Raw genomic sequence first — 24,857 nt, 5'->3', positions numbered from 1 at the left:
AACTTCATTTTACAGCAAGGTAAATCATACCCAATAAAACAATCATTATGATACATTTCTTTCCCTATTAAACATAAGGACATTTATCCATGATTCTTGATTACTTTATAATGGAACTCTGGGGTATTTTCATTGTGGGGTTCCCTCAGGAAAAAAAACTGCCATTTTGCCAAGCCATGGGGAAGTTAAAATACAAAAATATGCTGTGGATGGAATTTGTATTTTTTAAAAAATGTCCAGTCTATGGGTTTTAGGGTATGTTTTTTTGTCTTTACCAATGGTCGTGGTTTGCTTTTAACACAGAAGATAGGGCTGATTTCATTTTATCTGGTTCATTACAAATTTTTATTTTAAGGCTCACAAGATCACAAAGTACAATTTAACCCAAATACCCAAATACTGTTTTGTGAGACAGTTATACAAAGGGATTACCTTGAAAACTGTGGTGAACTATTTGAATTAGATTGTTCACTATATAATATAGTAAATGCTGGATGTGAGCTTCCACTGTTTTGACATTTTAACTTGTAAACAAATAAAAACAATTGCTTTACTTCAGATAGTCTTGGAGACTTAGAGCTGTCTTTGTCTTGAATGCGCCTTTCAAAATCATCACTTGGCACAATGGGGCTTTATGGGGAGGTCAGACCTTAGTATTGACATAGGTCTCAGGGTAAACTGTATCACATATCTTTAAGGAGTTTGACGGTAAGCGCCAAGTCAAGATGCAGATACTGAAACACAGTGTAATTATGATGACCTTTTCATTAAAAACCTAATATACAGAGTCCTGACTTGGTCTTTTAAAGAAATCTGCATAGTAAAGCTTGATTTGCACCTTAAATGAACAGTCAATCCCAAATACTTTACAACAGAAGTAGGAAATTAGGATAGGTATCACCAAACCGTTGGTTTTTTTTTTTTTTTTCACACTTTTCAACTGTGAGAAACAAAACAGTGAGTGGGCAAACAACACTACGTGGAATTCAGAACAAAATAAAGCATTCTAAGAGCTTTCACTTCTGCTGGCCAGTGATATTCCTACAACAGCTGTGCTCCTTTTGGCAAACACTTCAGTTTCATGCCTCACAGAACTTAAAAATCACTCGGGGTGCCTGGATGGCGCAGTCGGTTAAGCGTCCGACTTCAGCCAGGTCATGATCTCATGGTCCGTGAGTTCGAGCCCCGCGTCGGGCTCTGGGCTGATGGCTCAGAGCCTGCAGCCTGTTTCTGATCTTGTGTCCCTCTCTCTCTCTGCCCCTCCCCTGTTCATGCTCTGTCTCTCTCTGTCCCAAAAATAAATAAACGTTGAAAAAAAAAATTAAAAAAAAAAAAAAATCACTCAATGGGTTTATACAAATGACCTTCAAAAAAAGGGGGGAAAGGGGGAAAAACTATCTTGTTCATTATCAAATTGTACAGGTTAGGACCTTAGTCTGTTAATTCCAGTTTCTCACATACATGATTTCTGTAACAATTAATATATTTAAGCTAAGTACTAAGTAAAGTTAAGTGTGAATGAGTCTGTATGCATGTGGTCTGTGTCTTTGTGCACAGAACACACAATCTACTGGTATTTCCTCATTTTAGGTTTTGCTGCAATCACAGGAGATGGGAGAGAAAAGGGAAGATAAGTTATCCAATTAACCCATTTTTCTTAAACATGGATGTGGTACTCTGAAATGAGAAAGCTATGAAGGAATGAGACAGGAATCTTTAAAGTGGGGAGGTACAGCTAGAAAGAGCAAGTGGAGGTCAAAGGTACGTTCCACGGTATGATGTGCAGGGCACACTGAAAGGGTGCCAAGAAAGCTTCACCATCAATTGTGTTAACATAGAGACAAAAACAAGAAAACACACAAACAAAAAACCAGCATCTTCTTGCTATGAGGCAGTAGGATATTGCTAAGAGACTGAGCACCAAAATGGTTCTTTACAAATTTCTTCCCTTTTATACTGCAAATAATTTATTATATTCAAGCCTTTAAAAACTATGTGATATATAGGATTGGAAGTCAACTTTCTCTGTGCCAAATTACAGTTGCTACTGCTTTAATGAACAGGTTTAAAAGATGTCTTTGTTATAGGTTCCACAACAATAATCATATACAATCCACATATATAAAAAGGGTTGGTTTATTGTAGTTCAAATACATAAATTGAACATTCAAACATCTTAAAATTAAACTTTAGAAACAAAAGTTTAACATTCAAACTGGAGTATAGTTTACAGGGAACACCCAAGAAAGATAATTTGTTGTCTAATCCAGAATATTTGATAAAGATCACTTAATGGTAAATAAAACGTGTTTAACCATCAGTCCTATTCTGGCCAACATGTTAGTTATGACCGTGGTTCCATACCTGAGAAGAAATTACTAAATAAATCTTCTCTTAGGCTAAACAAGACTTGGCCTAGAATTCAGAGGGGGTAATCAAAGCACGTAAGTGAACAAACAAAACTAAAGTGTTCTTTAGAGACAAAGGTAAAAGTATGTCCATTATAATAATCTTAGCCTCTGGAAGATAAGAATTCAATTTTCAGTGTTTTCTCTTTTACCCGCTTTAAAAAACAAAATCAAAATAAAACAAACCCTAACTTAGGTTTTCTTGGAGTCTGTGGTATTTGCATCTTGCAAGTTCAAACCACAAATGCTCTTACGTCTTGCATGTTTAACACTGCTAGAAAGAACGTCACCAAGTCACTGACTTCCACACCTCATAAAAGGATGATTTTTAGCTTCAAGATTTTAGATTTACTAGAGACAGCCTATATTTGAGTATGTATGTCAGTCATGCCACACAAAGAAAAGCATAAATTATTTCCAAAGTGTTCTCTGTTCAGAAACTGTTCATGAATGCTTCTCCTTCTGTTCGTCAGATGGTTCTGCAATAGTCTGACTAATGCACATACATGTAAAAACCTGGAAATTGGCTCATGCAAGCGTTTTTGAATTAAGATACCCCTGTGGAAGAGTACTGAGAATTATTTTGTTGATCGTCTCGTGGGCTCTGACGCTGTGGGAGGTGGGGGTGGACCCCGGCGATCCAGGTCATCCACATAGGCCACAATCAGTTTACGCCTCTCTTCTGGCACACAGTCTAGTACTAGATACCGTTTGTCGTTCTGCAAAATTTTTTCTACATCTTTCAGGTGCTGATCAGATTCCTGGATTAGCTTTTTGGATCTGAAATAAGAAAACAAGTCCAAGAATTACTGACTGCTGTTCACAGGTCTTTCAGAAATGAGCTGGAAATGTCCATCTAGTTCCTAATTGTGTTTCCATTTTTTTTTTTTTTTTTTTTTTAAGAAAAATTTCACTGCAGTGGTCACCTTTGTAAATCGCCTCAGCAAAGACTCCAAGGAGTGAAAGGGCCTCAGAAGCTGAATTACCCTCCCACCCCTACTGGTGGTCCCTCCAGATCAGGGCTGAGGGTGGGTGGGTAAATCTTGCCCGTGCTGTACCTGTTCTGTGGATGAACAGAGGACTTCAGTCTGCGGGGCTGCCAATCCCAGCATCTTTCACAAGCTTTCACTTTCACATCTTTCACTAAATTAACTATAAAAATGTAGAAAGAAGTCTTACTTCACATCTAATTTAAAAGCCCAAGCTGATGCAAAACATTAAGGATCCTGACCAAAAAATCCAATGACAAAATACCTAAAAACCACACCCTCAGCACTATCTATCCTCCCGTGCACATACCCTTCATTAAGATGTTTCCAATTTTTCTCTTAAAGGAAGAAAAGCTGGAGCATGAAACAAAACTGCTTTCCTGTGCACTGACTGCTAAGCATTAAGCATTGTAAACTTGTTTTCCTGATGGTAAAACGGTTGGGAATGTGGAACTACTGGGCACGTTACGGAGAAATCTTGTCTAGAAACTCTGATTTTTATCGTTTAAAATTTGTATTTAAAAGTATCCAGCAAATTGCTATCATCTGGAAAAAAAAAAGTTTTTGCTGAGCTTAAGATGATTTCAAGCTTAAGAAATGTTCCACAACACTGAATAGTCTTCACAGGAGGCAGAGACAATGGACAGTGAAGGACTGTTTAAGAAATCTCTTCACAAATACAACTCTTATCAAGCGGGGGTACTCCTAAAAAAGCAGTGAAGTAAAAACAAAAGTGTGTTTAAAAAACTGGATGGGTGGGTAACACAAAATAAGAATTGACATCTGGGCCCTTTCTTTAAAAAAAAAAAAAAAAAAAAAAGTAAGGTAGACATGGGCTGTATTTGGCCTTTAATAAAATTGGCTTCTTCTTATTCCTAAAAATTAATAATGTCAACATGTGTGTGAATGCATAGAATGCTCTGGCCATTAGAGTAAGGACTAGTAAAGACAATGACTGCGGATATGAAACATTTCATTGCACACACCTATATGTTATAAATTTGGTCTCTTTCAAAAGCGTCCTGAAGTCAGCTTTGGCTGTGATGTACTTGTCTCTGATGTATTCTTCAAACTCTCTTTGTTTTTTCTGCAAAAGGACAGTAAGATTTAAAAAAAAAAGTCACAAATTCCAAAATTACTATCAATTATTTATTAAACCGGTAATTTGTAAGTCACATCATAAATAATTCCAAAGGAAAAGGCTAGAAAGTACATTTTTGTTCACGCAGCATTCATTAAACTGCAAAATATGCAATGTACATTTTTAAGGCAAAAAGAAGCCAAGAACAAGGAACCACTCAATATATTAGCAGTAGCTAAAGCCCGAGGGCTTGCAATGTGCTACACTGTGCTGAGGGTTTTATCAGGATATCTCCTTTTGTGTTCCTAACAACCTCAAGTGGTAGACACTCTTGAAAATAAAGAAATTAAGGGGGTATTTCCTGTAGACTATACTTCTATCTTCTAACACCAAGAAAATAATGTGGTATAACTTATGGAGAACCCCAAATAACATTCATAACTTAGTACTAACTGATCCTGAGCATTTAGCTTTTCTAGTAAGGAACAGGCATAATGGGTATAAACTCTTTGGGCTAATATTAATAATGACAATAATAATAATATTAAAAAGTATTATTGTCAATTTAAACAATCAGAAAAGTTAGAAACTAAGACTAGACCTGTCGGCTATCGGTCCACCACTCTTTCCCAGCCATGTGTACTTTGTCGTCCACACATCTACAATCCATCTTAAGGAAACAGGGGGAAGAATAATAGCTCTATGGGGTTGTGCACCCTAGACCTAGAGAAACCAACTGGGAAAGGAGAATGATGGGGAGAAGGAACAAATGAAAGGCCAAGGGATAAAATAAGACTGAGGTCAGCTACCCTATCCTTGGCATCATTCACTATTTCAGAACCCAGGGGAGTTCATTTTCCACACAGGAGTGAGAGCATCCCAGAACAGGGCTCAGCTTCTATAAACTTCCCCCATCTGCAGTTTCTCTACTCCAGTCTCCGGGGCATGTAACAACAAAAGATCACATTATGGCATTCTGCTAACACGGCTCTGGTGCTCTGACAGCCTGGTATCCACGGCCAGGTTGAAAATGTCTATGTAGTGGGACCTGACTGTACCAGAAACAAAAACTAGAGCTTCAGTAAAGCTCTAACATCCCAGAACACAGGCTTAACCCCAAGGATGACATTTTTACAGTTTCTACTTTGCTGTCTTATTAATGTATAGTACAAGATAAAAAAAATATGACCTTAAAATTCAGATTTACTTCTCATACTCTTAAGTTATTCACTTAAAACCATCAATGTCAGTTTAATCAAAATACATACTGGTGGTGCTGATTAAGCCCACATTTAATATTTATCAACTGACAGTAAATCTCAGACAAAATCCTCTTACCCTGTCACTGGAGGAGAACTTAATGCACCGAGGATCTTCCTTAATGATTTTTTTTACTTCTTTCCATGTGGATGTTAAGGTAATCTTTGAAAGGCAAGGAAAAAAAACCACAAATACAACTCACTTTCATCGCAAAGATCAAATGGCGGGAGCATATACGGTACACAGTATTGCACGCTGACCTACAATCTCCTGTAATAATGCCCAAATGTAATTGGACTAGCTAGAGACAGGAAGCAGCTTTAATACAATTTCTTTTTGTTGTTGGCCACAAGAGTTATATTCATGGTCCTATTTCAAGGTGGCCTAAGACAATCACCTGCAAACCCTGGATCCCCATAGGCAACACTGTAACTTCTGAAGAAACCACCACCAAAAGGAGATCAGGTATCAGAAGAAAACGTGAACGACGGAGGGAAAAAAGGGACCATGGGACCAAACTGAAAATGGAGCAAAAGATGCAATCCACTCAGTCTATCATTCTATCATTAGGAGGGATCAATGATCACACAACAAAGCCCAATATCAATCACCAGGAATGTGAAAACTGCGGCAGGAAGTAATTTCTAAATAATTAAGAATGCCATTAACATTTTACTTAAAAAAGAAAAGAAAAAAAAAAAAAACAGAAAAGAAAGTGTATAAAACCCATGCATTCCAGTAAGAGATCTAAAGACCAAGACACTACGATGTTTTTGGAATTATTCTTAAAGACCCATCTAGATTAAAACAAGGAAAATAAGAGACTTACTGCAGAAGTTTCATCCAGAAGTTGCCTAAAGTGCTCCCTCTTCTTTTTGGTAAGTGCTTCAATGTGTTCATTAAAAAGCTTCTCTTTCTCCTCTCTTTCCAACAAGGATCCAGATTCCCAACGGTGATCTTTTCGGAGAGTCCTCCGAGTATCAGACCATGACACATCTGAAGAACGCACCTAAAAACGTACCAAAAAATTCTATCACCAAAGATCTCTTTTTTCACATTTCAACAATAAAAGGCTTATTTATCTAGTTTAGGAATGATACAATTAATAATGGAAGCTTCTGGTGACTCCACCTTAAACAGTCACTAAAAATCTGCTTCTTTAAACTAGAAATCCCACCTCTCAGAGCTCACCCAAGCAAGCTATCAAGTATGGATTCAGAGGTGTAGAAAGATGAAGAGAATTACTTTAATCGTACTTAGGCACTCTATTTAACATCTTACCAACCTTCAGTAGGAGAAATGGATAGAAATAAAACAGGAAATATCTTGCTACAGGACTAAAGAGGTGACAGGAAAAAAAAACCCACCAACAGATCTTGAGCTCAAATTTGTACTTATCAACTACATACTGGAAGTGACATTTCAAAGCATAAGCAAGAATTAACATGGTCAGTAAGAGAAGACGTGACAGATCAGGCTGGTTCAACAACCAGCACAAGGCTATGCTTCACTGCTGGTAATAGCAATACAAGTTACTGCTAGTTACACCACTGCCAATGCTAATATGGGAGGCTAAAAAGACAGAAAGGTGAGAAAGAAGAAAAATATAAAAACATTTATTTAATCAACATTTATCAAGCACCGAAAAATGAGTCAGCTAAACACGGAGCTTGGTACTGGAAAAACAAAGTAAGACACTACCCCTTCCTTCAAAGGACTCAACTTTTTTAAGAGAAGACAGGCAAGTAAGCAAGTAACAGCAAAAGCACATAATAAGTGCTGTGAGGTGTATGCTGACCACAGGGCAGGCAAAGGGAACAGTGAAAACAAATCTGCCTTAGATGGGTCAAGATCAGCCTCACAGAAGAGATATGTGGGTGTGCTCTTGAAAAATGAGTTTTTAAGCGCACTCGAAGTATTCTAGGTGGAGGGATTAGCATGACTAATGCCAGAATTCATTAGGTGTAAATATGGTTCATTAGAACTAAGCGCAGAAAGGCTAGAGCTTAAAGGGGCAAGAGAGAAAACCAAAGAGGGTAACATAACATGAAGGTGGTGGGGGAGTTAAGGAATGAAGTCATATATTATGCTAAGACAACTGAATTTTAAATGTTTGCAACCACTATGAGTAGAGAAGCTTCTCTCTGTGAAAGCAACAGGGAGAGTGACAAAATCAGATTTGGTTTTTAGGATGATTTCTGTGACTGCGATAAAGAGAATGAATGTGGGGAAAAGTAAACGCAGGGAAAGAAATCAGTGAATGACTGTAACTAGCCAGAGAACAGAAAGAGGAAACTCAAAACATACCAGCAGAAGCAAGGGAAGAAATCCAAAGAACTGACAGTAGTAGTAACAACAAGAGTCCTTATGAAAGAGAGAAAAGAAATAGTAGGAGAGATGGTGACACAGAGAGGGGACAAAACATGTGGAACAGCAGAGTGGCCTCGGTGCACTGGCTATACAGACAAAACCCTACACACCTCAGCAACCCTGGGTGATGTGCAGAAGCGCTGGCAAGAAAATTCCAGAGCATCTATCTCCTGGGGTCAGTACACCTCCAGTCTAGACCTCATACCATTTACATGTACAATCATTCATCACCACAGTGGTGACCCTAAATCACCAGGCAAAAGGTTTAACTCTATTCAGCACATTTTGTTTATTATTATGGCATGTAAGTGTGTGAAAATTTAAGATAACTTCCATCAAGAATAAAAAGTTATCTTTGAGACTAAAAGATTATACATTTTTATATGTACAAAGAAACTTCTGAAAATGTTAAATAACAATGGTTTTCTTATTCTAGTGGGTGCTAAAACTATTTTAAAACACTTTATGAAACTTACCAAATTATATCTCTCAGATTCCATTTAAAGAATATTAAAATTTGCACTAACAAGACAACCTAATAGATCTCTAATATCCAGTACTTAAGGGACAGGGCTGGGGGGGGGAGGAGCGGGGAGTGAGAGGAATATATACCATGTCAGATAAAAGAGCCTTGAAATTCTGGATAGCTTCTTCTCGTTTGTGTTGCTCTCTCTCTCGATCTATTTCTTTTGTTTGTTCTGAACGTGCCTTTTGAACCTCTCTTTCTCGTTCTCGAAGGCTTGCCTCAATGCGGGCTTGCCTTTCAAGCTCCTTTTCTTTTTCTGAGTCCAAATTCTATAAAGTAAAATTACATTATCAAGATATGTTTCCAGAGTAAGTGGCTTGCCAAATACAGAATTTCAAACCTGGGTTTTACCAAGAATATACATTAACACTGTACCTCGTTTCCAAATCAACTACATGTGCTAGAGATCCTTATATTAATTATACTGACAGGAAAAATTCCAAATCCCAAACAGCAGCTAATACCTTTATGATGCAATTAAGAATTTTCTTATTCCATATTTATAGTATAAATAAACACAATAGTTACCTTGGCTATTTTTTCAATGTACTGTTTGAAAAGGTCTTCTCTCATTGAAGAACTATCCACTGCCTTGTAACGTGGATCACTTTCTACTTTGTCTTTTACTTTGCTCCATCGGGACTGACTGTCCAAGTGATGATTAGATAACAGTTCAAAGAAATCCGATTTAATCTGTATTTCAAAATATATCAGGGAATGGGGGGTGGGGGGAATCCACCATGAGAAATTCCTCATATGCAAATGTTTACAACCAGAAAAAATTGTTCACTTACCTTAAAGATGAGAATAATAACTTTTTAAATTCATTTATTTATAGTGGAATAAATTTTAGTCAAAGAGTATTAGAATTGCTCTTTCATGATAAATATAAAAATCAACAGACATAAACTCTCATTTAAAATCTACCAAACTCGGGGCGCCTGGGTGGCGCAGTCGGTTAAGCGTCCGACTTCAGCCAGGTCACGATCTCGCGGTCCGTGAGTTCGAGCCCCGCGTCAGGCTCTGGGCTGATGGCTCAGGGCCTGGAGCCTGTTTCCGATTCTGTGTCTCCCTTTCTCTCTGCCCCTCCCCCGTTCATGCTCTGTCTCTCTCTGTCCCAAAAATAAATAAACGTTGAAAAAAAAAAAAATTAAAATCTACCAAACTCAAGATAAATCATTTTCTCCAAATTATTCAAATACAGAAAAAAAATTTTTTTAGGTTGTTAAATTTTTCATTTCAGCAATGCCACGTTTTTATAAGAGAGAAGAATTTATATTTATTTTTAGATAATAATCAGGCTTATGAACTGACAGTAAACTACATTTTAATATCAAGTTAATAATAATGACTTATTTTAAAAAGTAGATGAATATAATTTTTGTTTGTTACAATAGGGGAATTTAGAAATAGATGAGCACAAATAACAAGTCTCATTCATTAGAAACTTGGAACGGTACTGCCAAATGTCTAAAAACAAGTAAAAAGCAGGGTAAATTTTTGTATTTTAATTAAAAAAAAATCAATGCCTGTACCCTTATATATAAATTATAGGATTTCTATGATCATAATTAATCATTACTTTAAAAACTATATTCACATTTTTGGTATTTTTTAGCATTAAACATGTATACCTTTATAACTCAAATCTGTTAATAAATTAACATTCTGAGCCAATCAAGTACCAACTCAGTAAAATTACACCAAGGTTATTAAAAGATATTAATCCTTTGGTAGCAACATGTACAATACTTAGAATCCTTCTCCCAAACTGTAATTCTTATTTTTTTAAATAGGGGATAACGAAATAAAGAAAGCGTTTATTTTTACATAACTTTGAGGACCTGTTTTAAAATTCAGTATCATTCAAGTTATCTTGTACTCCTATGAGGGGAGACACCAGAGGCAGCCAGTCAATTCAATAGAGAAGTCAGACCATGTCAAGAACCTCTCTTCCCTGTAGGAATTAAACATGCTGGCTTCCCGCGTGACCAAAGGAATCAGAAATTAGAAATGGAATCACATTCTTTCTGCCTATTCCAAACTCTCATTTCCCCTAACAGAGAATTAAGAGAGGATAATGTCATTTCTGGAAAACACTAGTAAGACTATAAGAAAAGAGTTTCTTTCCTATTAGAGAATTTTTTAAAAACCAAGAGCTAATCAGCTGTGGATTTCTTTTACTACTGAACCTGGCTCTTGACTTTGTAGTAATAAGAAATACTCATAAATCTAGTATTTTCACACAATGAAAAAGCAACTACTTGATATAGTGATGTAACAATTTTTCTGTTCATCTTGTCTACTTTGTATCTGACATGATGAACACCAAATTCCTAGATGCCTGTGAAAACTAGAAAGCAAAATTTACAAAATTTATGTTAAATAAAACATGCAAGCTACGTTAAACAGGAATCTTTCCAAGCCAATTTCCAAGTCAATTTATATTGACTTAAGACAATTTTCAAATATGGGGCGCCTGGGTGGCGCAGTCGGTTAAGCGTCCGACTTCAGCCAGGTCACGATCTCGCGGTCTGTGAGTTCAAGCCCCGCGTCGGGCTCTGGGCTGATGGCTCAGAGCCTGGAGCCTGCTTCCGATTCTGTGTCTCCCTCTCTCTCTGCCCCTCCCCCGTTCATGCTCTGTCTCTCTCTGTCCCAAAAATAAATAAACGTTGAAAGACAATTTTCAAATATTAGACACAAAGCCTACAAATGATTTTCTTACAGTTTTAAAAATGTGTGATGTATAAACAGTGAATTTTAAATGAAATTAAATTTTAACTTCCTCTCACTGTGGATATTACCATTACAGGCTATACATGGCTTACCAAAGCTGCCATTTGTATGAGAACTATCAACAACTGCATAAATGTCAAAAAATTTAAGTTACCCATTAGCAGCAATCCAAGACTCCACATTCCCAGTTTTCTTCTCTCCCCAAATCAAAGTACCTTACCATCTAGGCTGTTCACTTTAACAGGGAAAAACAGTCTCCTAAGCCTAATGTACTGTAACATACTTAACTTGTTCAGAAGAAAATTTAAGTGAGGAAAGAGAGAAAAATGCACTTCATGAGAGGATTAACTCTACTGTGTGCAACTTCAAATGTGTTGTTCCAAAAGGTATCTTATTTGAACCACAGTTTTATAAAAATGGGTTATACAATATAATAAAATTTAAAAAACCTTGAAGGTAGCTACTTTGGCAGACAAAACAGTCTAGCAAAAGTAAGCAGAATTTTAGGGGCATTTTTTATAAAATGGAAAATTACCAGTGAAAGCTACCTGCAAATGATTTTTCTCTTTAGCTTGAAAATGTCTACCAAAGGTGGGGGCTACTTCACCAAAAGTCAGTGTCCTTTACAGGTTTTTGACTTAGCAAAAAACTTTTATTATCTGGCTGTTAACTGCATTACCTCAATACTACAAACAGCAATTAGAGAATCATAAGAATAAAGAAAGCAAACTCCAATAAACTAGCACCATGCTACGAGCACTAATCTTTCTATTCAATTACATACAGCTAAAATGGGGTTTAAAAAAAAACAGTATAGACAATATACTTCATAGGAATAATCATTAAAAGTCATGAAGAAAGTAATAAAACTTCATTAACCAGCTACTTCTCAGACCGTGAATATAAAATACACTGTATTTAAACTCTTAAAGATTTGTTCCCAGGGCCTAGTTAGTAAGTATTTTTGCATTCTTTAAATTGGCTGAGAAAGTTTCACTTATTTCCTGCCTCTTTTTTAAAAATTTAGTAAAGGTACAAAGCCAAACCTATAGCTTAGAGAATTATTTTACAATCAAAAGAAAGTAAAGCTGAATACAGCAGGTTTATTTAGATGCAATATCTATTTAATTTACTTTAACACATTTTGGGCACAACTCTCATCACTTCATAAGGAAAAAAGACTAAAAAAATGTAAAGTACCGGAACTGCGGGAGGCTAAAGTCACCACACAGAGATACCAATTCTTTCCTCACTAGGGAATCCCATAATACTTTGTGTATCAGTGATTGACAGCTGTCAGACTGAACTGATTGACAGGCCGCACAGCACAAAACTGTAAAGTCTATCCACTTGTTATAAAACAAAATACACAAAATAGTTACAAAAAGTGTTTAGAAAAAGAACATTGGTTATAAATGCAAAGAGAAAAATATTCAATTTGTATAAAAGCAATCACACAGTATCAACTATTTATTTTACTTGGTATTCTTTAATCAAATAAGGTATTACCAAAAGTCAAAAGTAGCAAACAATACATTAACATGATTCTAATTCAGCATACACAATGTTTACACAGAACTCAATTCTGCACATTTCCTGAGAAGCATAATCATTTACGGAAAAAAAAAAAAAAAGTTAAAGGTGAAATAATAATTCTGGAAGAATCTCCACTGAAGCCCAAGAAACCAAATAATCAGGAAATTTCAGATATTTCTGACAAAAGTTATTTCACCCAATACTGTTGCTATTTACAGTGCAGGAGGCTTGAGCCCATTAAGAATGGTATTACTTCCCTCATGACATTCCTTAATAGAATTTGTGATGTTTTAACTTTCTGGAATGAAAGCCCATTTTAAATGTCAAAAATGATTAGGCTTCAGAGGTTCTTCATCTCCATCCACAAAGCACCCAGGGGGACTAAGGAGAGTGGCTGCGTGTTCTGATGGCCCGCGCACCTCCGGTGCGGTCTCCACCCGCCTGCCTCCCCAGTGGTGGGCTCCTCTCCGCTCCTGACACCACTACCAAGTGACATTTGGAATTCATTAATCTTTCATAGCTGACCTTTATTTCTGATAAGCAATAATTTATACGTAAGATATGTTTACTAAAAGATTAGAAAGTCACTAAAATGCTATCTGTTAGAAGGCAAAAAAGATAAAAAAGCTTTTTAAAATTTAAAGGTTACCGCTTATTAGGAATCTTGAATTTTAGCAGGCACCAGTGAGTAGAAAGATCTAACAGTCAGTTCCGGGTGTACTGGGCAAACTCAGTATTAATAAAATTTAAAGCAAATCTATGTACTTTAGTAAACTTATTAAAATAAGCATTATGGAAGTAAAGTGACTGAATACACACACGTAAACAACTGTAAAAGTGAACTTACAAAACTAACCAGTCTGGGGGTCCTGTGATCTATGCCCATGAATGAGATCAGAAAAAACATGGCCCCAGCTTAGTCTCTTCCCATTCACGCTCCTGTCAATCACCTCATCTTACCTTCTCACCTCTGGTCTTCGAATCTTCTTTCTCTTTCTTCCTTGCAGCTGCCACAAATTCATTAAACAAGGCTTCTCGATCTTTCATCTTTTCAATTGCTTTGAATCTTGAATCTTTAGCATGCTTGGCTGCAAATTCACTAAAAGTAGCTCTGTAACAAAATGGCAAGTGTGCTAACTTTGGTAGAGCTATTTCTGCTTATAGAAAGGTACAGAAGAAGATACCATTTTTCCAGCCAGAATATGTGCCAAAGACTCACTAAGTCCCAACATTTGCCTAAAGAGTAAACAATGAGCTACAGAAAGGAGTACAAGAGGGCTAAAGGGTGAAAATGTGGTTGGTGATTTGTACGCTGTCAAGCATGACACTGGGGGATAACACATCAGAGAACAAAAAATGTATGTGCTTCAAGAGACTTAAGAGCTCATCTATTTCCACACTAAGAAGAGGCTGAGTCTTGCTTCTAGCCATGGTGGAGTTAACTACCGAATTAGATCTCCTTCCAGAAACAACTGTGAAAGAAGACAAATGTATGAGGCAAATGATTCCAAAACAGTGCATAATAGGTAGGGTAGTAGTAAGACTGAGGAAAGGCCCACTGCCCTATGCCACAGGACAATTTCCCAAGGTACAGAGAGCTACAGTCCAAGCAGAGTACAGCAGTCCCAATAGCTACAAGTAGTAAAGATCAGAGTCTGGGTGTTAAAATAGCAAGGGAAGAAGCTCTAGAAAGATAGTACCCAGTAAATATACCACAAGGCGATTCCCCATGAATAGAAGGCCAAGGCTGAAGGGTACAATAGCAGGGAAAAACCGTATCCCCTGCCAAAGTGCTACCTGGTTAAGAGCAAAAAACAAATGTTAGAAACTGAGTAGTGCAGAAAAAGAACAGTATTCGGACACTAAAGTCCACAAAAGCTGCACAATGGAGACAAAGCTGGACTGCTGAGAAACTTCCAACTTCTGAGACCCACACTAACAAAGCCTTAAATCAAAGCTATATTCAGGTAATCAGCCTGTAACTAAACTGCCTGCGAAAACAAAAATCCACTCTTCAGAGTAAGGGAACAGACTTTCAGAGTCTCTATAATCCACTATTTTCAATATTCAATCAGACAACACTAAACATACAAAGAATGTATATAACCCAAATCAAAAAAATTTTTCAATCCACAGAAACTGAACTGAAAATGCTCAGATGCTGTTCTGGAAGAGACAAATCCTTTAAAAATATTGTAATTATATTGAAAAAATTTAAGAAAAATAGATTCAAAGAACTAAAAACATGGCCTTAATGAATGAATAAAAGGGAGTTTTAGTAAAGACACAGAAAATAGGAAAAAAGAACCTAAAACTAACTGAAAGGAAAAATTCATTGGGTAGGCTTAGCAAAAGAGCAGACCTAGAATAAAGAGCTACTGACTCCAAATTAGATCAGTAACAGTTATCTAATCAAAAGAATACACACACAAAAAAATTGGGGGAGGAGGGGAATAGTCTCAGGGATTTGTCAGATAATTAGAATTCTAAAAGAGAAAACAATCAGAACAGAAAAAATGCTGATCAAAAATTTTCCAAATTTGATGAAAACATCAATGCATAGATCCAAAAAGCAAAGCAAGCTGCCAAGAAGGCTACATAAAAAAATGAGGCCTACAAGGGATAATGAGGCTCAGTATAAAAAAAAAAACTTTCTCCACAAATAAAAGGCATTTATAATTCATACATTTGGATATATTTCAATACTTGAAGCTTTCACCTCACATAATAATTTGTCTTATAATAAATACTCCCATATTTAGCAAGTTTTTTTAGAAGGGAAAGCTAAATCTTACTCTCTCCCTTTAAAAACTGTTTATTTCAATACAAATATAGAACACATCTTCTTAGGTGTTAAAGCAAAGATATACTACAACTTTAATTGTAAATAAACTGGTTAACTTCAGAATTTAGTATTTAAAACATCAACTGAAGATTACGAGTACCATTCATAGCTAACATTTGCTATTTTGAAGCTTTGCTAACCAAACCCGTATTCTAATAATCTTTTACATATAACTATCGTTACTCACAATACCTAATTTCATTAATTCAACACTTTTTAACAACAGGATACATTGCAAACCTGGTTTGAATACTGGATAGGTAAACTTAATAAAAGTTTAAATAAAATAAAAACGTGTATCCCAGGAACAGGATGACATACACGTAAGTCCACTAAATCTGTTTTGTTTTCATGACAAACTAAGCACCTTGCATTATAATTTTAAGAGAGAATTACTACTATGATTAAAGAATAAACCTGTTTTTAAATGTAAAATCGGGGCACCTGGGTGGCTCAGTTAAGCATCCAACTTCGGCTCAGGTCATGATCTCGCAGTTCATGGGTTGGAGCCCCACGTTGGGATCTGCACTGACAGCTCAGAGCCTGGAGCCTGCTTCGGATTCTGTGTCTCCTCTCTCTCTGCCCCTGGCCTGCTTGTGCTCATTCTCAATCTCTTTCTCTCAAAAATATACATTAAAGGGGTGCCTAGGTGGCTCAGTCAGTTAAGCATCTTGGCTTCGGCTCAGGTTGTGATCTCACGGTTTGTGGGTTGGAGCCCCACGTCGGCTCTGTGCTGACAGCTCAGAGACTACAGCCTGCTTTGGATTCTGTGTCTCCCTCTTTTTCTGCCCCTCCCTGCTCGCACTGTCTCTCACTCTCTCTCTCAAAAATAAACACTAAAAAATAATTTCTTTAATAAAAACATTAAAAAACTACAAATAAAATATAAAATCAATTTCTAAAAGTGAGAATTATTTTACACATATTTATATCATTTGTAATAAAATGGGTAAAATAATTATTTTTTCACTAGAAAAGACTAAAATGAAATTTTAGCATTAGATTGTGACAGAGATTTTTATAGAACTCATCTCTCAACTCCAGAAAGTGCTGCTTGGTAAACAGACAGTCACTCTTTTCTCTCAGGGAGAGGTGAGGGTGGATAATAGTGGTAGGAGACTGGGAAGTGACCAGGAACTGACCCAAGGAGATATGCCTTGAAATTTCTTTCAATCCAAAAAGAAAAAAGACATAGAAATAGGCACTAAATTCTCCCCAGTCATTTTTTCCTTCAGAATAAGCTCCAATGTTTCTTATCTACAAAATCTAGTTATAATATATAGTCTCTTCCCATTTCAAAGAGAATTTAAGTTAGCGGACATATTTTCTCAATTTTAAGTTTTTCCTCCTCATTTTCTGCTTACTAAATTTGGTTCTAATCTCTAGGGTCACGTTAAATGCATCAATATAGCAATACAGCACAATGTCCCAAGTGCTAAGACTTCTAGTTATGTGTCTCATGGCTTTATTTTCTGAAGTAACCTGCAAGGTACAGCTTGCTCCACCAATTCTGTCAGCCCCAAAAGAGCACCCACCTGGGTACTGGGATAGAGCAGTAACTTAATTTGTCAAATCCAAAAAACGGAAATCTCTTCAGAGTCTCAGTTATTGTCAGATCCATAAGGGTTTTAATAAATAAATGTATTTTGCTGAATCATTTGAAAATAAGCTGCAGACATCATGAGACTTCATCTATAACTATTTTAGCATGCATCTCCTCAGAGCAAATCCTTTTTCCTCTATAACCACCGTACCCAAGAAAATTGTGAATTCTCTAATACCATGTAATACCAATGCATCCATGCTCAAATCTCCTCAACTGCCTCCCCAAATGTCTTTTATAACTGAGTCACAAGTACTGACCCATGAACTCAATGTTTTGATTAACCAAAAAGAAAGGACCAAGACCCCTCGGAGAGTCCGAAACTCTACTCTCCCCTGACAAATGTTACGTTCTTCAGAGCTCCAAATACTCTATTAACTTTGTTATCTGAGATGTGTATTAATGCCCTAGGTTTCTCTTCATGTTTCAAATATAAAATTATAATATTAAATATACTTTCTCAAACAACATTCTCTCTTCTACTTCCAATGACAAAAGTAACCGTTTCAACAAGATGAACTTTTATAAAAAGTGCCATTTAAACAAGACACTCCATAATTCTACCCTACAGTTTTAAAAATTTTCCACGTTATGAGGTATTCACAGCAACCAAGTAACAAACACTGTTGCCAAAACTAAACCATAAATAAAAAGTAATTTTCTCTTGCCTAGACTATTCTGTATTAACACTGGAATCCAGTTGAAATCCTACATTCACTTGGGTAAGGTATGAGACAAGCATATAAATCTATACTGGCTGTTTTAGAAGACTGAGTGAGATAATGAGATAACGTGTGTATACGTATATGTGCTTCAAGTGCATGTATGTATGTATGTATAAGTTTGTACATACAACTTTTTAAGTGCACATAAGATATCCGCTAAATGATGCCAAATATTATTGTTTTTATGATGCTAGTCACGTTAAGTTTTAAATGTCTCCTCTTCTACACCCCATTACACATACTCATTAACAATCAACTGAATCAACAATCAACTGAAAATATCAGACAAAAACATATCTAGACACTGCCTCTCAAAGAACACAAGAGGTTCCTCTAAAGGAAATATATTAAGAATAAAGATTAGAAATGCATAACCAATAATGAAATAAACTTTTCATGTCCAATTATCCAAAAGATACATATTCTCTTAGCTGATCTTAGAAGAAAGCACATACATATTTTGAAATGTTACAGTAATGAACCATATACCTTGGATTAAATTTTGCTTCTTCCATCATTTTTTTGAAATCTTCCTTGGCTTGCATTATTTTGTTTTTCTTTTCCCTGCGTTCTTCCTCTGCCCTCGTCTTTACATATTGATCAAATACCTATCACAAAAATAAACCAATTGGGCAAGTTAGTCTTCCATAGGAATAATTTAATTACCAAACTATGGAATCTGTTAAGAAAATACTGAGTCAATGTCTTTGTCCAAACTATAATAGAAAAAAATGAATTAGATATCTCAATTGTATGCAGATTATCTGTAGCAAGTCTCACTTTAAAACTTCAGTTGACAGTGTTACAGAAGCACACAAGCCCTCGGCTGAGACTTCAGAACAAAGTTAAAAGCCCCTTTAATTTTCATTGTCCCTGATTACAAACTGAATACACGCATATTAAAAAATTTCAGGGGATATAAAATATATAAATTACAATCCTTCCAAATCTCTTCTAGAAAAAAAACGTTAAGAGTATGGAACAGATAGTTTACATTTATTTCTGTGCTTCTTTTTAAGACATAATTATCTCTACCAAAATGTAATGCTTTACATCTATCCCATAATATTTTCCCCCACCTAATCATGTACAGACAAGATAATAAACTGAACATGCACATCTATTTCCTTTCTTCCAATGCCAATACAATGACAAGAGGATTTCCCTTTTTAAGTCACAAACCAACAAGACCAGGCAAATGGGAAAAAGAAAGAGCAAGTCTTGAAGATGAAAAGCACAAAGATAAGCAGTAAAGGACTGGCAAAAATGAGAGAGCTGACCCAAATTCAACGGTCAAGAAAAGAAACCAATTCTTTTTTTATTAGAGAATCCTCAAACAGTTCCAGAAGTGACAGCACCAGATATCCATGGAAGTGAGGGCAGAGTACAGCTACAATAAGGCTGTTAAAGAAGGAGTCCATCAGAAAATCTCCCTTGCCAACAGCATGTATCTGGGGGCTCTGCCACTTCTGAGCCTCAGTAAAAGGCAAGTGATTATTCTCTAGAACCAGGGTGGGCAATTCACAACCTGCTGGCCAAACTTGGCCTGTTGCCTATTTTTGTACAGCCCAGAAAGAGTTTTAACAGTTTTTAAATAGTTACAGAATAGAGAATTTTGTAACATTTCATGACATGTGACAATTAAATGAAATCCAAATTTAGTGTCCACAAGTAAAACTTTATTGGAATAGTCAGGCTCATTCCTTCACATCTATCTACCTGTGGGTGCTCCTTTGTTACAGTATCAGAACTACACTACTATGACAGAGACCAAATGGCCCCCAAAGCTAAAATATTTATTGTCTGACCCTTTATTTTAAAATCTTGCTAGGGGCGCCTGGGTGGCTCAGTCGGTTAAGCGTCTGACTTCGGCTCAGGTCATGATCTCACGGTCCGTGAGTTCGAGCCCCGCGTCAGGCTCTGTGCTGACAGCTCAGAGCCTGGAGCCCATTTCAGATTCTGTGTCTCCATCTCTCTGACCCTCCTCCGTTCATGCTCTGTCTCTCTCTGTCTCAAAAATAAACAAACATTAAAAAAAAAAAATTAAAAAAAAAAAATAAAATCTTGCTAATTCTTGCTCTAAAAGGTAAAGCAGTATCTCTCAAGGTAAAGGGGGGGGGGCATACCTAATTTAACATACTAAAGTAAGTTTTATGTTCTAATAAAACTAAGAAAATATACTGTAATCATAAAACAAGAAAAACTTAAAGAACAAAAAGAAATCCTACAAATTAAAGGAAACAAGGAAAACTCAAATTAAAGGATTTGACAATAAAGTTGAGAAAGTCATCCAAAAGAAAGGGGCAGAGGTAGAAAATAGGTGAAAAGAGGGCGCCTGGGCGGCTCAGTAGGTTAACTGTCTGACTTCGGCTCAGGTCATGATCTTGCAGTTCTTGAGTTCGAGCCCCACATCAGGATCTGGGCTGATAGCTCAGAGCCTGGAGCCTGCTTCAGATTCTATGTCTCCCTCTCTCTCTGGCCCTTCCCCTCTCGCATGCTGTCTCTCTCTGTCTCTCAAAAGTAAACATTAAAAAAAGAAAAATTAAACAGGTGAAAAGAAAATTTAAGGACTAGACAAAAAGGGCAAATTCTCTGTCCCAGAATGAAAAAATAAACAGGTTGGAAACAAATTCAAAAAAGCAATGTAAGAAAATCTCCCAGAACTGAAAGACAGGAGTTTACATACTAAAAGGACCACCAAGCACCCAGCATAATGGGCCCCTTCCACCAAGGTACACAATCACGGTGAGATTTCAGAACGCTATACACTAAGAGGAGATCCTACACATCCACAAAGGAAAAATAAACAGGCCCATAAACAAAGGCCCATAAACTGATGGCTTCAAACACAACACTGAAAACTAGAAAAAGAGCAACGTCTTCAAAATCCTGAAAGAGAAAGATTTCCAATTTCAAATATCTTAAACAACCAAACAATTTCAAATTAAGGGTACAATGAATGTTTGCAAACACGCAAGGCTCCAAAGTTTATCTCCCATGCATGTTCTCTCAAGAAGCTATTACAGGGATGGAATGGGTCAAAAGGGAGTAAACCAAGAAAGAAAAAGACTTATGATGAAGGAAACAGGTGAAGTCTCTACCCCCAAAAACAAGAGAGATGAGGGAAATCTCAGGATGATGGTAAAGACTGGTCACGCTCAAAAATAACAGCTGTATGTCAGGTGTAGAGGGTAACCAGTCCAAAATGAAGCAAGGCACACGCTCTGGAAGAAATGTCTTGAGAAAGATAAAACTGGGCAGCACTCTATTACTTTTCCTAGCATATTTTACAGAAATATTTGTCTCTTTAAAGGTGTGCATGTACATCTTTAGAAAAAGTCAAACAAAAAATGTTCTTTACAAAACTGAAAACTTTATTCCAGGTCAGGCCATGTCTGTCTACCAATCTTTAATAGCTGTACAGAGATACCTACAACTATCTCACCATCTCCTGCCAGGCACGTTGGCCATTTTCAGCACCATCCCAATACAGCACTGCAATAAATCCTGAAAGCATGTGCAGGCTGACCCATGTGGGAAAGAGGGTTCTTCTCAAGCCCTCTCTCCCTTTTTGGTATATACTTTCTTATTTGTAAAAGTAGTGAACTACAAATAAACCCAATGAATTTATATTAACTTTCTTTTCAGAGGCTGGAGAAAACTTCACAACCCTTCCTCTGGGATATCCCACACCAAAGTTAGGAATCGCTAGCTGAGATCACCTTCTCAAAGAAAATTAGGAGTTCTGGTATGCTTCCAAGCTTCTCCTAATTATTTGTGTCATGCTTCCCAATACACTTGAGCTTTTTAGGTCCCCTATTTTAAGCGGTTATTTTCTTAAAACATCAACTTGTGAATGTTACAATAAACACCACAAAAGTTGTTAAGTTTTTATAAAAAATTTCTTGTAGACTTCTATAGATGTAATCAAAACATCCATATTAAAGAGCTACATTGTCTAAGCCAATGTAGCTTCTAGGGTGCTATATTCCATTTCTTTTCGTTTTTATTATTTTTTCAAACAAATTTTTTTGACGTTTATGTATGTTTGACAGAGACAGAGGGGGACAGAGGGCGAGCAGGAGAGGGGCAGAGAGAGAAGGAGACACAGAGTCCAAAGCAGGCTCCAGGCTCTGAGCTGTCAGCACAGAGTCTGATGCAGGGCTTGAAACCATGTACTGCGAGATCATGACCTGAGTCAAAGTCGGATGCTCAACCAACTGAGTCACCCAGGAGCCCCTTCTTTTCGGTTTTAAACAACTTTATTGAGGTATAATTGATGTACAAAAAGTTGTTCATATTTAATGTATACAACTTGTGAGTTTGGAGATAAATATACATCTAGGAAACCACCACAGTCTATGACGTAAACCTATCCACCTCCAAAAGGTTCCTCGAGCCCTTTTAATTTATTCTCATTTTTAAGTGATATTAAAAACCCTTAACATAAGATCTATCATCCTAGCAAAAATTTCAGTATACGATATAGTACTGCTAGCTATAGGCACTATGCTGTACAGACCTTCAGGACTTAGCCATCCTGCACAACCATTTCCATTTCTTAATCTACATAATTACACAGTATGCTCACTTTGTGAAATTTACGACGTTTAGATTTTAATGTATGTATATTTTTCTTCAACATTGAAGTTTGTGAAAAGTATGGGTGTGATACTGTGTTTTAAGAAAATATATATATTTGCCATTTCCAACATGGATGGAGCTAGAGTATTATGCTAAGCAAAATAAATCAGAAAAAGACATATCGTATGATTTCACTCATGTGTGGAATTTAAGAAACACAACAAATGGCAAAGGGAAAACACAATGGCAAAGGGAAAAGCGAGAAGCAAACCAAGAAACACTCTTAAGTACAAAGAACAAATGGATGGTTACCAGAGGGTAGGTGGGTGGGGAGGTGGATTAAATAGGTGACAGGGATTAAGGAGTGCACTTGTGATGAGCACCGGGTATACCTGGAACTAATATTACAATATATGTGAAGTGGAATTTAAATTAAAAAGAAAAGAAGAAGAAGAAGAAAAAAAAAAAAAAATATATATATATATATATATATGGTCTCTGTCCTGGCTCCAGGCAAGAGCTCCTAAAACCCTTTTAATTTCCTAAGTGATAGGAGAGACAGGAGCCTCTACTGTTGTACCTGGCTTTTGTCCTGTCACTGAATTAGATAAAGGAGAAAAGAGCAAGTTTATATTGTTCATACCAAGCCCCTTTCAACTACATCAAAGTTAGTGTCAGGAGGTGATTTCTGGAAAGTCTCTCTAGAAAACCACAGGATGGCAGACAGTTGCCAGTGGAATCAACCATGTGATTAGAGCACTGGAACTTTCAATGGCTGGTGACTGAGTCCAATCACCAATGGTAAATGATTTAATCAACCATGCCTATGTAAGCTGTCCCCATAAAAATCATAGCCAAAAGCGTTCAGAGAACTGTGAGCTTGGTGAACATATCCATGTACCAGGAGAATGGCACACTCCAACTTCACAGGGACAGAAGTTCAGGGACTCAGGACACTTCCAGACCTCGTCCCACGTGTCTCATCATCTGCCATTCAACTGTACCCCTTATCATATCCTTTATTACATTATAAACCAATAAACATAAGTGCTTCCCAGAGTTCTGTGAGCCATTATAGCAAATTATTAAAGCTGAGGAGGGGAACAGGGGAATCCCTGAGTTGTAGCTAAACTGAAGTGTGTAGAAGGTACTACTTGTGATAAGCATTTGAAGAGAGGGAAGGTCTTGTGGGTCTAAGCCTTTAATCTATGGGATATAATTCTAATTCCGTGCAGTGTCAGAATTCAATTCAATGGTAGGACACCAGCTGGTATCAGAGAACTGACTGATATAGAAAAATCCCTACACATTTGACGTCCAAGTATTCAATGTATAGAGGAACAGAGTTTTTCAAGACGCCTCTATTATTTCATTTCATTCTCATTTCAATTTAATTCAATTTATACTTTGATACTGATCCAGTAAAGAGTGGCCAAGACGGCCAGTTGACAATGAGTAACTATATTGGTAATGTATTACTATTTGTAATACATCGACCTTAAAAAGCTCTCAATAACACTTACTACATTAAAATGCTTATTTTTGAAATAAGCTACCTTTTTTTTTTTTTTTTTAAGGAGGCTTCATGCCCACCACTGAGCCCAACACAGGGATTGAACTCACAACCCTGAGATCAAAAGTCAGATGTTTAACCTATGGAGCCACCCAGGTGCCCCCAATTTTAAGTGTTAGCATAACTAGTCTCTACCTCAGAGTCTAATATCCTGCATGGAAATGGTCTGCTTCTGTTTAAAAATGTTATTCAGTTTAAAACTTTGTCAAAACAGGGGCACCTCAGTAGCTTCGTTGGTTAGGCATCCAACTTCAACTCAGGTTATGATCTCACAGTTCGTGAATTCAAGCCCCGAAGTGGACTCCCTGCTGTCAGCACAGAGCCCACTTCAGATTCTCTGTCTCCCTCTCTCTCTGCCCCTACCCCACTCTATCTCTCTCAAAAATAAACATTAAAAAAAACGGTCAAAACAAAAAACAAAACAATTTCTGACTCAAGTGATCTTTTATCAAAAACAAGATTAAATAAAGAAAATCTTAATTTAAAACTTATAGTTACAATTATATAAAATACTTCTAGAATGATGTAAAATATACATAAATGTACAGATATATGTAAATCTACAGATAGCTAGAAAAGTAAAAGAGATGCACTTGCAGACTGAGACATTTTCAATAAAAT

At 36.7% G+C, this 24,857-nt stretch overlaps 1 protein-coding gene across 8 annotated transcripts in view; it reads right to left on the bottom strand.

Moving 5' to 3' along the window:
* Positions 1 to 2,118: 2,118 nt before the first annotated feature.
* Positions 2,119 to 24,857, bottom strand: part of TCERG1 (transcription elongation regulator 1) — a 61,397-nt gene continuing 38,658 nt past the window's right edge. For 7 of the 8 annotated variants that reach the window (XM_043590254.1, XM_043590267.1, XM_043590238.1 and 4 more), the window contains 8 exons: positions 18,569 to 18,687; positions 13,867 to 14,017; positions 9,163 to 9,327; positions 8,721 to 8,903; positions 6,568 to 6,747; positions 5,817 to 5,900; positions 4,384 to 4,484; positions 2,119 to 3,188 (listed from right to left, as the gene is read on the bottom strand). In XM_043590254.1, coding sequence (XP_043446189.1) covers positions 2,987 to 3,188; positions 4,384 to 4,484; positions 5,817 to 5,900; positions 6,568 to 6,747; positions 8,721 to 8,903; positions 9,163 to 9,327; positions 13,867 to 14,017; positions 18,569 to 18,687 — 1,185 coding nt within the window. In that variant the 3' untranslated portion in view covers positions 2,119 to 2,986. Of the gene's footprint in view, positions 3,189 to 3,466; positions 3,561 to 4,383; positions 4,485 to 5,816; positions 5,901 to 6,567; positions 6,748 to 8,720; positions 8,904 to 9,162; positions 9,328 to 13,866; positions 14,018 to 18,568; positions 18,688 to 24,857 lie in introns of all 8 variants that reach the window. The other variant, XR_006298664.1, reaches the window with a different exon arrangement.

This window comes from Prionailurus bengalensis, chromosome A1, assembly GCF_016509475.1.
Source record: "Prionailurus bengalensis isolate Pbe53 chromosome A1, Fcat_Pben_1.1_paternal_pri, whole genome shotgun sequence".
Lineage (NCBI taxonomy): Eukaryota > Metazoa > Chordata > Mammalia > Carnivora > Felidae > Prionailurus > Prionailurus bengalensis.
The sequence above is the reverse complement of the archived record's forward strand: the minus strand, read 5'-3'. Positions and strand labels throughout refer to the sequence as shown.